The sequence below is a fragment of the Jatropha curcas genome, chromosome 5, assembly GCF_041381405.1.
Source record: "Jatropha curcas cultivar XTBG-Jc1 chromosome 5, XTBG_Jcur_1.0, whole genome shotgun sequence".
Classification (NCBI taxonomy): Eukaryota; Viridiplantae; Streptophyta; class Magnoliopsida; order Malpighiales; family Euphorbiaceae; genus Jatropha; species Jatropha curcas.
In genome coordinates this window covers 22,753,224-22,766,505 of record NC_143155.1, presented here as the reverse complement: position 1 = coordinate 22,766,505, position 13,282 = coordinate 22,753,224, and the positions used below count along the sequence as shown (strand labels likewise).

Here is a 13,282-nt window from a genome sequence, read left to right as displayed (position 1 = left end):
AAATGAAGAAATTATATGAGGAAGCAAAAGATAAATGCGATTAGCCAAAAATTTTAATATAATGTTGTGGAGAATATTAAAAAGGAATGTATGTTGTAAATCTTTTATTTATTCGAGATAATTTTCTCGGAAATAATGCTTTGTTTGGATAAGTATAAAATATAAATAAATGTAAAATAAAAAGTAAAACTATCTTAATATTTTTAAATTACCCTATTTGGTTTGAGTGCAAATATTAAGGAGAATCTAAAATAATTTTTTTTTATATTATACAATTTTCCTCCTAAATTGAAGTGAAAATAAGAAACAATGGGTGCAAAATTACTATGTATATATAAAAATAAAAATAAAAATAAAATGAATAATATCATTTTATTCCTTATCTCACTTCCTCCTCCTTCCCAAACATACCATAAGAATGACTGCGTGGAGTTAATTTAAATTGCTAGCTGTGCTTTAATTAATTATTTCTCTTTATAAAAATTATTAATAAATTTTTTTTATTTGTATTAAAATAATTAAACATACGGTAAAAGGATGGAAGTTCGGTGTCTAAACAAACGTGATTTGGGAACGGTCAAACAGAGAAATTTGCAAGTTGACGATCTAAGAAGTCTCCAAAAATCGGCGAGGAATAAGCGTGGGGCACGTGGTCCAAGGCAAGACCCATGTCATTGGTAACGGAGTGGGGTCCAACAGGCCAAGTTGCACCTTTTATAATAGTGTAATATTTATATTTATTTATTATTAGTAATCATTTTATGGCCTGTCCGGATATAGATAAAAGAGCGAGAAGCGTATAAGGACCAAGGAATAGCATTGGTGTAGATGTAGGATGCCACGTGGTTGAAAAGCTAGGGATATGTACATGTGGCGAAGCGGGTAAGGGCTTCCACTACGCAGCTGCATTATGGATTGCAATCAGTTGAAAGCGACCTTTCAAGGTCGCTTTTGGTCATTTTGATGACGTCTGAATGTTTTGTGTGTGCAGTTTTGACAGGCAAACAAACATTTTTCTTTTTCTATTACTTTGTGTGCAACTTGCAAGTGAAGAAATTTTTCTTTTTTCAATTAATCAGTCCAATTAGTACAACAAAGTAAAATCAGAAATTCAAAATTATAAAATAAGGAATCATTTGGTTTAAAATAATTTACTATTTAAAAAGTATACTTTCAAATAAGTTATTTGAAAAAAAAGTATAACTTGAATATATTTTCTATATAAATTAACTTCTTAAGAAACAAATTATTTTCAACCCATAAAATTCGGTTGTGTAATGAAAATTGAATGATCTAAAGTGATAATATAAACTAAACATAAGTATTTTATATATATTTGGAATAGGAAGAAACTAGAGTTTAGTATTTAAATATATAAATTAAGGAAGCAAAGTAGCGAAGACACGTTATAGTTTATTCAACCACGAAGTTTTTTTTATTTAAGAGAAAGACGTATCCACTGTCTCATTAATATAACTTTGTTGATATTCTCAGACAATTATACTTTTAAGTCTACTTACCCCAATTAAAAATACTTAAATGTAACAAATATTAATATTTAAAGTTAAAAGATAAAAAATTAATAGTTCTTGAATTCCAACCACAAGAGTTGCATCACAATTTAAAAGTCCATGGTACCCAACTCAACCCTGGCCTAACCTCGTAGCCAACCACGAGTATGATTTTAGAATCCTATGCCTATTGCTATTGGCATTGTTGGGGGGGTATAATTTTAAGTTCTCGATCCCAAGCAAGCTTGCCTCCACATTAATAATGTGTATATGTATTCAATTAATGTATAAATATACTTTTAAAAAAAAAAACACCGCACGCAGTAGCCTAATGTTAAAGACTAGCTCATCCATCTGCTTAATCTAAGTTCGGTCCTGCAAAAAAGAGAGCAGCATCTCTCATCAGTGTTTGAAGGAATCGTGCGCTCTATGAATGTGTTTTAAATGGGGACGTCAACACAAGACTGGTGGTCCAAGTTAACGGGTAGTGACTAACACATCTAGTAATTTTTTTTAAATATATATATATATATAAAATAAAAATAAAAAGAGGATATTAATTAACTCCTAACTCAACCTTACCCTTATTCTTTTCCATCCCACGCGGATGACTAATAAGGCAAAAATGTTTTATATATTTCTAAGTGCATCTATACTAAAGAAATAGAGAATTGAAAAACGTTTATTTTTTATTTCTTTATATTTCAAAGCACATATATACAAAATCTACTCTAACATTTGTGTTTGAAATATAAAGAAATCAAAAATAAATATTTTTCAATTACGTACATTAGACCAAACAATAAATGTTGAATCATTGTACCAAATAGGAAAATATTATTATATCTTTATATTATTATAAAATTAATCACTTCGTACGTATTTTTTTACAAAATACAGTACTTTATCGCTAATGTTTGCTTCATTAACAAAATAAATAACTATTATAATAGCAGTAAATGGTGGTCTTAAAATTATAAGTAATGATTGTTAACTCAATAAATATAATTTTGTATGCATGTAAAATAAATTAATATTTTTCTCTCAGTTAATTTTACCTGCATAAAATAATGTTATAAAAATGATTATTATTATTATTATTATTATTATTATTATTATTATTAGTTCATAAAATATTTTTGTTAATTTTTAATTAAAAACATATTGTAGCTATACATCCTACAAAAGAAAAAGTGTAACAAATTGCAAAATTAGCCAAATTTTTTATCACCAACTCTATTTTATTTGATTTCAAAAGGCTTAGGTTCAAATCTTTTCAAAAAAAAAAAAAAAAAAAACTCATAGAGAAATTTTTTTTAACGAAACTCATAAAGAATATTTTAAGTATTAAAATATTTTTGAATTCGGCATATAATTTTTATAAAATTAAAGATTTAATCTGCAAAAGAGTATTTAAGAGATAAGATAACAATAAGTTCCGAAATAAAATTAATTTCGTATAAAAGATTTTTAAAATAAGAATTCCTGTAAAAGATCTAAAAAAATATATAAAAAAATAATGGTACCACTTGAAAGCTAGGTATATAGAGTATTTTGCTGAATACATAGTTTAATACCTTTAACTTTGAAAAAAAAAAAAAAAATCATAACTTCCTAAATTTCACTCACGTTAGCAACAATAATATTGATTTAATATATGATTAATACAACTTTTGAAACTATAATATATATTTAAACTATCCAATAGACATCTATTTGATCTAATTTTACAAATTGTGGCATTAAATGGATTAAATTAAAGTATCTTTAATTGATATAATTTTATAAATCAAAATATTTAATAAATCAAAATAAAAATTTAATACAATTTTATAAATCAAAGTGTTTAATTAATGAAAATAAAAATTAAAAGCTTTCGAAGAATTTTCATAAAAAAATACGGTGTCCACTCATTTATCAAATCCAGTGTATTTAGGTGAGTGATTAGTAACGATGGTGTGAATACAAAAAAGAAGAAGAGAGACTAGGGATCTTCTAGGACACGTCACCGAAATCGACGTGGACTCATTTTATGATTCTCCGACACATTTGGATTACCACGTCTTAACAGCAATGCTTTTGACATAAAGCAAAAGAATTGACAATTTGGCTTAGGAGGGAGAGGCAGACACATATTCATATTCTTGAAATTTTTTATTTAACCATGCACTAAACCAAGAGAAAAATTGAATTTTGAGTCTATATCCAAAAAATAATTCAATTCACTGTAAAACTCAAAAGATAATTCAAAATTCAGGTGCATTAGAGACGTAAAAAAACCAACAGTGCCAAAAACAAACATAAACTTTGAATAGAAACATAATTCTGTTTCTTCTGCCTTCACGAGGCAAGGCAATGCAAATCACTTAAAAAACAACTCTATCTATCGGACTAAAGAAGAAATGAAAAGAGCCGCAATCTGATCGCCTAAAAACTTCCCTATCTAAATAATTGAGCAAAATAATAATAATAATATTGTAAATAAACAAAATTCCAGAGTAGATCAGAAACCTAAATGTTAACACCTTGAGCCTCAGCCTGAGGTTGGGTTTGAGTTTGTCGAGGTACTCTTCCTCCATTCTGATAAACTTTCTGGTTAGCTTCTCCATTGCGTCTTGCCATACCACCACGATGTTGACCTGATGCACCACCCTGATTATCAAACTGATAGCCTCGGCCTCCGCTAAAGTTTCCACGGCTCCTGAAATTCTCACCTTTGAAACCACCCTTTCTAGGGGCGTATTTCCCTCCCTCGTTATTAGCTACAAGGTTGACAAAATAAGGTCAGTCTTATATTAAACCCAAAAATGAAAGGGGTAAACTAATATTTGAGTCCCTCTAGTTTGGTCAAATTAACATCATCTCCCTATTTGGAGAACCATCAATGCCCATGGTTTGTTTCCTTCCCACTAAAAGGTTTTGAAGTGGCTTTTTGTGGGAAAGATGAAGAAGATTGGATTCAAGAAAGTAGTAAAGGTTGCTTGATGAGAGTGATAATACTAGTACAGAATTATAGATGGGTATGGACACATTAGGAGGACGTTGGTGAAGAAGTCCAAAAGAGCTGATTCTTTTGATTGTTAAAGCCATGGAAATTGTTGTTGCCCATGGCATGGACGCCCAGAGGTAATAACACCAGTTTTTATAATTATCAAACAATCCTTTTAAATTATTTGTTCAATATATTTCATCATCTATTTCATTGACATAGAAGAAAGGTTCGAGAAGAGAGTTGGCTATTGCAGTAAATAGAAGAGGCTCTAGCTTGTTTGGTGTATTTTCGGGTTTAGTTTTTCTTCTCACCTTTGAATCAGCTTTATTAAGTTGACTCAAAGAAAAAACCATGGGGACCTTGTAATCGATTCTCCAAAATAGAGAGGTGAGATAGTGAATTTAACCAAACTAAACCGACTAAACCGTACTTTACCTGAAAAAGAAAAATCAACTCAAGAAATTTTACCATGACAAAACATATAATTACCTTGAGTTGAGAAGTAGACCTTGCAATATAATAAATAAATAGATTGGAATTATAAAGGAGGGGATGGAAAGATGATTTTTAACTTTACCTTTTTTCTCCTCAATATGAGCTTCTCGTTCACCAATCCTGATAGGAGAAGCCTGAAATAGTGTGCCTTTAAATATTAGATAAACGCTTGAGAATATTGGATTTCATCCATGTAAGTCTAATATATTTACTCCAGATTTCAGTTTAAAATAAATATTTGAACCCTTAATGAAATAGGAAGGTTAGCAGAGGTTTCCACAAAAAAAAGGAATAGAATAGAAATCTAGACAGTGAAGCAACAACACCAAAATCTCGAAAGAAGAAATAAATTAATCCACAAGACACGTGGATTAATTTTACAAATCACAATGATTTTAGACAATAGTTTCTTTAGAGGACATTTCAGATATGAGAGGGAGACAACAAAATACATGGTAAGTACAAAACAGGGTTTTTATCGAAAAAATAATGCATGATTAAAAACATTACCTCAAGAGCACTCTGTACTGAACTTGCGGATTCAAATTCAACAAAGCCAAAGCAATTCTTTTCTTGCTGTCATAGGAGTTCCATTTAAAAGGCAAGTCAGAAACCAGAAATTACAAACAAATGAAACTGAGATTGCATTAAATTAAATCAGGAGCAGACCTTATAACTTCTGACTTGAACACCATTAGGTTTAATAGGCCCAAATTTCTGAAATGTCTCTATAAGATCTTCAACAGTTGCATTCATTGGCAAATTGGCAACAAATATGGAATGACCCTTTACTGCAACAGATAAATAAAGAAAGATGAGCCAGCATTATATATGTGGCATGATTGAGGAAAAGCAGTAGGCTGTACAAGGCATAATATGCAATAAAAATAACAAATACCTGAATTGTTGTTAATTTTTTCCACAGGTTTGTTATTAACTGGGTGAGGAGATGCTTCAGGTGCTGCAGTTGGACGCAAATGTTCAACGTGTTTCGCAGATACAATCCTCTGCTGGAATGGTTGCTTTTTATAATTCAACTCATTAGCCTGCGCCAATACCATATAAGAATTAATTGCATTCAACAATGATACTGATGCTCACATGAATGTTCAATATTAACAATGATGCTTTTATGAGATCTATGTGACAGAACTCACTACTGATGCATAAGACCTCTTGGGAGTATCCTCCTGGACATTATTAACAGTTGCCTCAGAAACTTTGCAAGCATCACTCTGACCTGCACCAGCAGAAACTGGGGGACCATCATTGGGAATGCTATCAACTGAATGACCAGAAACTACTTCATCAGCATCAGAAATCTTTCCATTCTCTGATGGGTGGCTAGGTTCCTCAGCTTGAGGAGTATCCTCCAAAGGGGAGGCTGTACGCTCCAGCACAATATGATCAGAAACCAGAGTTGGCTCTGTAATGCCAAAGTCAGAAATATTATTTTCTATCCATATTATAACAAGGATCAAGAGGAAGAAAAAAATTCATAAACCATAACCTACCAGGATCTGGTGTCACAGGAGCTGCTGGAGCAGTGTCATCAACATCATTGATTTCAATTGTTGCAGCTTCATTTTCATCCACATACCTAAGAACATCATTTAAAACATAGTAGGCAGCATGGCTGTCTTGTGGTGCTAAAAAGAACATTTGGGTAAATTTCCTTTTGATACTGTTCTTTCCAGTAAAGAAGCCAGTCACCATAACAATCACTCCATTCCCAAAAGACTTTTGAGAATCTGTCGTCAATATCTCAACCCCACAATTGCTGTAGTCAAGGGAAAGGATCATCTTGTCAATGCCCTGCTCCAAGAAAAATATATTCCAATTTAATAATTTATAAGAAGCAAAAAATCATTGCCTTTAAGGAATAAAACCATCAGAGCTTGAAGAAGAAATAAAATAACTGTAAGACATAAAAACATTCACTGTTACCAAAATTGATTTCTAGGACAGAAACAGCTGTTCAACAAGTAAAATGACAACCATGTATATACAACCATGATATATTACAATAACTACAGCAAGGAAATAGGTGAATATAGAACCAACATGACAAATCGTGGTTCACAAAAAAACAAAATGACAATTGTTTATTTGGTGGAGGGGATTACGGCAATGCAAAAAGCTCATGCTATGTTATCCTGGCACAATGACAAAGTTATGAAACACAACCCATTATCTACTTTTACACAAAACTTACCTCCAAAGTTGATGCAGAGGACATGGAACCATCAAAATCCGGCCGGCTAATCACACTGGAGTTATGGTAAAATTTGTGAACATCCTTTGGAGATCGAGTCAGTAAAGTGTAGTATTGCTCCACAAAGGCATTCCCCACCACTTGAGGATTGGGGGTAGATTCTTCTACTTGGGTAGCCATGGAGAAAATTATTTTAGTGCCTGCAGAGAAATTCAAATAAAAAACAATAAACATATAAACGTATGCATATATAAAAAGGAACCAACAAGAAAATATAGGAGACTAAATATGACCAGCAACCAGAAAAAAGCCATAAACAAACATCCTACTAGTCAATATGAACACAATAACATTAAGTCATGTTTGCAATATCCCCATTCTGTTTGACTATTGCATGGATGAGACAGATTATATGTCATAGAAAAGATTAACATTACCAAAACACAAAACCCTAAACCCTATCCACTTTAATGGATGAAATCATACACTTAATGCTGCAAGTTTAAATTGTGGCTGATCATTACTCACAAAATTGTTAACCCAACTAAGAATTACATAAATCTAATAAAAACCCTACTTACTCAAAATCTGAATGTTTATCGCATTGCAGATTCAGACAAAAAAAAAAAGTCGTTTGACTATTCCATGGATGAGACAGATTATTAATCAATTGCAAGATTTAATTATTAAATCTAGCAAAACCCTAAACCCCATCAATATTATTGGACGGAATTATTTCATTAAATATAAATTTTACTATAGGAATCATATACCCATAATGCAGTAAAGTATATTGCGGCTTGATCATTACACATAAAAATTGTTACCTCAATAAGAATCAAATAAATCCAAAAAAAAAAACCTACTTCCTCAAAATTTAAATTCTAATAAAATTGCAAATTAAAATACACAAAAAAAAAAACAGTAAAAGTTCCAAAATTTAACAATAAAAAAACTAATAAACACCAGATCTAAATTGCAAAACAAACAAATCTGCAAATCAAAGTTACCCAGTCAAAATTCACTTCAAACCAAAATATCAATCAAATAAACGAATAGATATTAGCAAACAAAAACTGACCTTCAAGAGAAAAAAAGGCTTTCTTTATTCTCTGATTCTCTACTTTTGATTATCTACTAAAGAAAAGGGCGAAAAGGGCTTTCTTTATTCTCTCTGCTACTAAGAGAGATTAGAGATAGCCGCAAAGATTGCGAGAAAGAGAGATTTTATAGGAAAATTTGGGGGTTTCGGGAGTTTTATAGTCCTCCTCCTAAGTACAGTGCGGACTCTGCCACTGCTTCTCTTAGTTTGTACTGCCCTCTGCGGGCTCCCTGTATAAGAGCACGTGACTTATTTGTGGGTCCTATAAAAGGTTTACGGTCCTAATTGATCGCTATTTTGGCATTGACGGTCGTGATTTTATTTAGGTTGATGGAAGTAGTTGGGTTGGTGAAACACGCCCTCCTCTAAGAGAAGTGGATCGTTTACACTGTTTCTGTCACACGCGATTCGAGAGTGGTTATTGTCTGTTATTGTTATTCGCCGTTGTGGTGAAAAGACTGAGTGCGCCGAGCTGACATTGCCTCAGTTTGAACATGTATTTTTAAAAGAGTAAATTACTATTTTAACGTATTTGTAAAAATAACGTTGCAGGTATTCAAATTTTATATCTCTCATTTTTTTTCATTTTTTTCGTATAAATGAAAAAATTAATCAGATTATCATTTGATCCAAAATGAAAAAATTAATCAGATTATCATTTGATTAGGATCGTGTTATATTTCTGTATTTTTAGAAATATGTTTCCTTTTAAAAAAAAAATGTATTATGTCTTTTTTTTTTGCCTTGCATTTTTTATATCCTTACGTCAATTTTTCATACTTTTTTTATTAAATATAAATACAAATTAGTTAATTTTACTAAAATACGTGGAGAAAATAATAAATAAATATAGAGACAAGATTAGCCAATTCAGCAAAATATAGAAAAATAATAATTATTGATGAAAATATAAAAATTGATATAAGAATATAACAATGTAACAGAAGATAAAACTTTATATTTCTAAAAATATTGGAGAATATTATATATTATAACAAAATATAATAAGATAAAACCATAAGTTTTTTTTTTCTAAAACTATATAAATTTTAATTAATTTGATTATCTTTCTAACAAAAATCCCCCAATTATTATGTCATGTTATGTATGGAAGGGAAATATTAGACGGAAAAAAAACAATTGAGGAAAATATCAAAGGAATTAGATATATATATATATATATATATATATATATATATATTTAGACAGAGATATGCAAAGAGATTTTGATTACTTATTTAGACAGGTCAATTTAAAAGAGAAGCTACAAAAATAAAGCAGGAGGTGACAATAACGACAATAAACACACAGAGAGAAGAAAGATAAATATCTTTTGAAAGAAAAGAAAAATAAGAGAAAAAACTGAAAGTTGTCTTCGTAGAGAAGAATAAGGCAACATTTGGTTTGGTTGTAGCTTTAACTTTGTCTTTAGATAAAAGGGTATTTATAAAAAGAAATGCTAATAGAAGCTAGCATATTATAAGATAGTACTCCGTTTAATATTTGTTGGAAAGCAAAAGAAAGAGTCAAGAAGAGAGAGAAAGAAAGCTTAAAGAAAAATAATTTAATAACATTAGTCATTAAGGCTATTTTGTCCTGATTTATATTTCTCCACTTATGACTAATGTGAATTCCGTCGACTCAATGAGAACGCTCTTTTGAAAATGATAATATACCACTATTTGATTGACTGAAACCTTAAAAATGTTTTAATTAGTTTCTCAAAGGTGGCAATGAAATGGATAACTATATAAGTATTAAGAGTGGAACTTTGTAATTTTAATCACCTAGCATACACTGAAACTTGCAATTTTGATAATCTTACACACATTTCCACATTAACAACAATAGTTTTAAGGATTTTTTAGTTTTTATGTCAACATAATTTTTGAAACAACAATTTCACATTTTTAATAATTTAAAAGATATTTAATTGATTTAATTTTTCAAATTTAAGCATTTAATAATATAACTATACAACTTGAAGTGTTAATATGTAAAAATTTATGAAGTTAAAGTATATAAATAGAAGTAAAAAAAATAAATAAATAAATAAAAAAAATTGAGAGCGACTCAAGTTTAAATAAAACCTTTCATCCCTAATTGTCTCACTGGGTTCACTTACATGTTTTGTTGGGAAACGCTCCACCATGACATGAGACTAATAATGTCTCCTCTTCCCCTTCATGTATGCGACACATTACAAATCCAATCCCTCCCATCTAACACTGAAAAGGAAAAATAACCTATTTTTCCACCGCCCCCTCGCAACAAAATCAGTGTCATCACATCTTAATTTTGCTTTTATATTGTCCACATGTCAGATTAACGAAGCTAAGTAGAATATTAAATCAACATATAATACTAAGCCAACCAACTAAGAAAAGGGCTGGCTGACAATAATCAAGATACAATACTAAGCCAACAATCTAATCGCTTTGGAGAAGGGCTCACAATAACCAATGTATAGCTTTCTTTCCCGCACCAAAATTTTCCATTTTCAAACAGGTATGGCATCCGAGAATAGACACTTCCAAGCTGAAATTAACATCAGCCTTCATGTAAAGCCTTCATCAAATATAATCGACTGAAGCTCTGCCCAGCAACCCTGCAAAGTTATGGCGCACAGGCACAATGAGACAACAAAGAACAGTTAAGACTTAAAAAAACCAACTGGGCATAACAAAAGGATAACAGAAATTTAATTCCTGACAAGTGAACATCATGCAGCCATATCTATATGCCTAGTAGGATTACACATAATGCCTATTCACTAAAATTCAAAAAGTTTTAATACTATCCAGCAAGTGGAGTTAAAAGTACCTCGATCCAATCAATACATGGAGTTCAACTACTATATCACTGAGGAAAGCTACACAATACATACTTGTAAAAAATCTAGACACAAAATTCACCACGTTGCCAAAAATATTCAAAAAAAATCATGTATATGAGTCGCTTTAGGAGTTTACGTGAATAGCCTAGCTTGTAAAACGTCGCATACCATAGCACAGAAGCCATGGAGCATTATATTCATCATTTCTCATTTATATAACCCCAAAGTCAAAAAAGCAGGTATAGGGAAAGCAGGATTATACAAGTATAGACACATAATCAGGAATCTAATTTTACATTAAAATATGTTCAAACCTAACAAGGGCATAGCAAGAAATTAAAGAAGAAAAATGCAGATGCAAAAATTAAAAAAAGATATTACTCAGCTTCCTTGCAAAAATAGACAGCATGAAAGAAAACAGTTTCTGCCGGCCTTTTAGATCCATAACTTACCCGTTGATTTGGTTGCAAAAATTTGAAATTTGATTGGTTATAAGGAAGCTATCCAACCGCGATGGCTCAGGGATTGGCTTAAAGATTGGGTTTGAAGGATCCTCCTCAGGCAGAGGCTCCTCTCCGGCAGCTTTCCGTGCCATGTTTTCTGACCTACACAAATTATAAAATCCAAAATTAGAGAAGCATAAACATGCAAACTATAAATCCAATTATGATAAATAAAATTAATACCAACAGCAAATACCAGGAAGAAAAATCCTAGTTCAATATTAGACTGGAAATCCATGTCAAATGAATTTTCACAGAATAAACTGTTTCAAACAGATGTGTCTAATAAGCTACAACCCTAACTGCGAACTGATCAATACTCTTTTAATTTTGATCATTTTCTTTTATGTACTAAATCCTTCTTATAGGCACTATTCCACGAAATGTCAAGTGGATAACCAGCTAGCAATAATGCCCAAAAGATGATTGACTGTCACAAACATACTCGATATTCATTTTTTGATATCATTTAAGTATTGTATACTTGATGTTAAAAACATCATTTTCTCATTGTACTGCTCATATTATTGCAAAATTCAGCTACGTTTGAACAATGTACAATTTCTTAGCAAGTATGTATTCCATATCGGTATGCTAACCATTATTCCTCCTGTCTTCTTACTGAACCAAGTGCCATGTCAATCAAGTATTTTGAAATCAGAACATCTCAAACGACCAAAAACTTGTTTAATTAAACTCTACCTTCTCTTCTGAAGCCATGCTTGCTGCTGAGCTTGCTGGCGTGAAAGGTTCCTATAATAAAATTGGAACTGCAAAAAGAAAGCATTTTTCACAATATAATAACAGAGCACTCAAACCTAGAATATTGGGAAAGAAAAAGACAAACCTTCTGCTGTTCAATTGACAGTTCATCCATGCATTCAACCAAAAACTCAACATTTCTCTCCATAAATGGATTGGTTGATAATTGCAAACGATCATAGTCGCACTAATACAAAAAAACCAAATGAGAAGATTAAAATAAAGAGAAAGCTATATTACAATAGAAGTCTCTCAGAAAGAGTCAATATCTTACCTGGGTCACAGGTGAATCAGCTTCTAGCTCAGTCATAAAGGCACTGATGAGTGCAGAATTTGAAACTTTGATCTGTGAGTCCAAAAAGGAGCATATTTATCTCAGTTGCAAATCAAACAGGCTTCTGTCAGTGCATTATGCTATAACAACACAGCCCTAAATTATTATTGGCAAAAAGAAACAATAAAATGACTTTAGAAGCTTACAGGAATCTCCTCAAAAATATCAACCCATGACAAGTTTTTCTCTCTCAACCTATTGGAGCAAAACAGAGTAAAAATGAGACCATAAAATAGTCATCTCTTACAAACCAAGTTAGTAATAGGAAATATCCTTACTTCTCTCCAGTGAAATTATTATTGCGGTACAATTCCATGAAAGCATCAGAAAGCTTCAAGGCCTTGAGAGCTAAGACACCCTGATTTGATCTTGAAGGATCATAAATTATACACACACAACGGCTAATATTTTCCTGCAATCACCGATATCTAATTATTGATAAATACAAGTCGATATCACCCTTGACAAATAAAACACACCAAGATTGAAGCAACATACTAATTTACTTTCAGAAAAAAAAAAAAAAAAAAAA

General features: G+C 31.3%; 2 protein-coding genes across 2 annotated transcripts in view; both read right to left on the bottom strand.

The window, feature by feature from the left end:
* Window positions 1-3,753: 3,753 nt before the first annotated feature.
* Window positions 3,754-8,519, bottom strand: LOC105630554 (nuclear transport factor 2). Its single transcript, XM_037636195.2, has 9 exons — window positions 8,295-8,519; window positions 7,214-7,413; window positions 6,513-6,813; window positions 6,156-6,424; window positions 5,897-6,044; window positions 5,668-5,789; window positions 5,509-5,574; window positions 5,081-5,132; window positions 3,754-4,273 (listed from the first exon to the last, which is right to left on the bottom strand). Exons 2-9 carry the CDS (start codon window positions 7,391-7,393, stop codon window positions 4,023-4,025), a joined length of 1,389 nt encoding a protein of 462 aa, XP_037492123.1. The 5' UTR covers window positions 7,394-7,413; window positions 8,295-8,519; the 3' UTR covers window positions 3,754-4,022.
* Window positions 8,520-10,544: 2,025 nt separating this feature from the next.
* TIF3H1 (translation initiation factor 3 subunit H1) overlaps window positions 10,545-13,282 on the bottom strand; it is a 4,781-nt gene continuing 2,043 nt past the window's right edge. The window contains exons 6-12 of the mRNA XM_012212404.4: window positions 13,029-13,162; window positions 12,897-12,945; window positions 12,691-12,762; window positions 12,502-12,603; window positions 12,357-12,424; window positions 11,604-11,756; window positions 10,545-10,923 (exon numbers count right to left, since the gene is read on the bottom strand). Of these exons, the coding sequence (XP_012067794.1) occupies window positions 10,866-10,923; window positions 11,604-11,756; window positions 12,357-12,424; window positions 12,502-12,603; window positions 12,691-12,762; window positions 12,897-12,945; window positions 13,029-13,162 (636 nt within the window). The 3' untranslated portion in view covers window positions 10,545-10,865. The remainder of the gene's footprint in view (window positions 10,924-11,603; window positions 11,757-12,356; window positions 12,425-12,501; window positions 12,604-12,690; window positions 12,763-12,896; window positions 12,946-13,028; window positions 13,163-13,282) is intronic.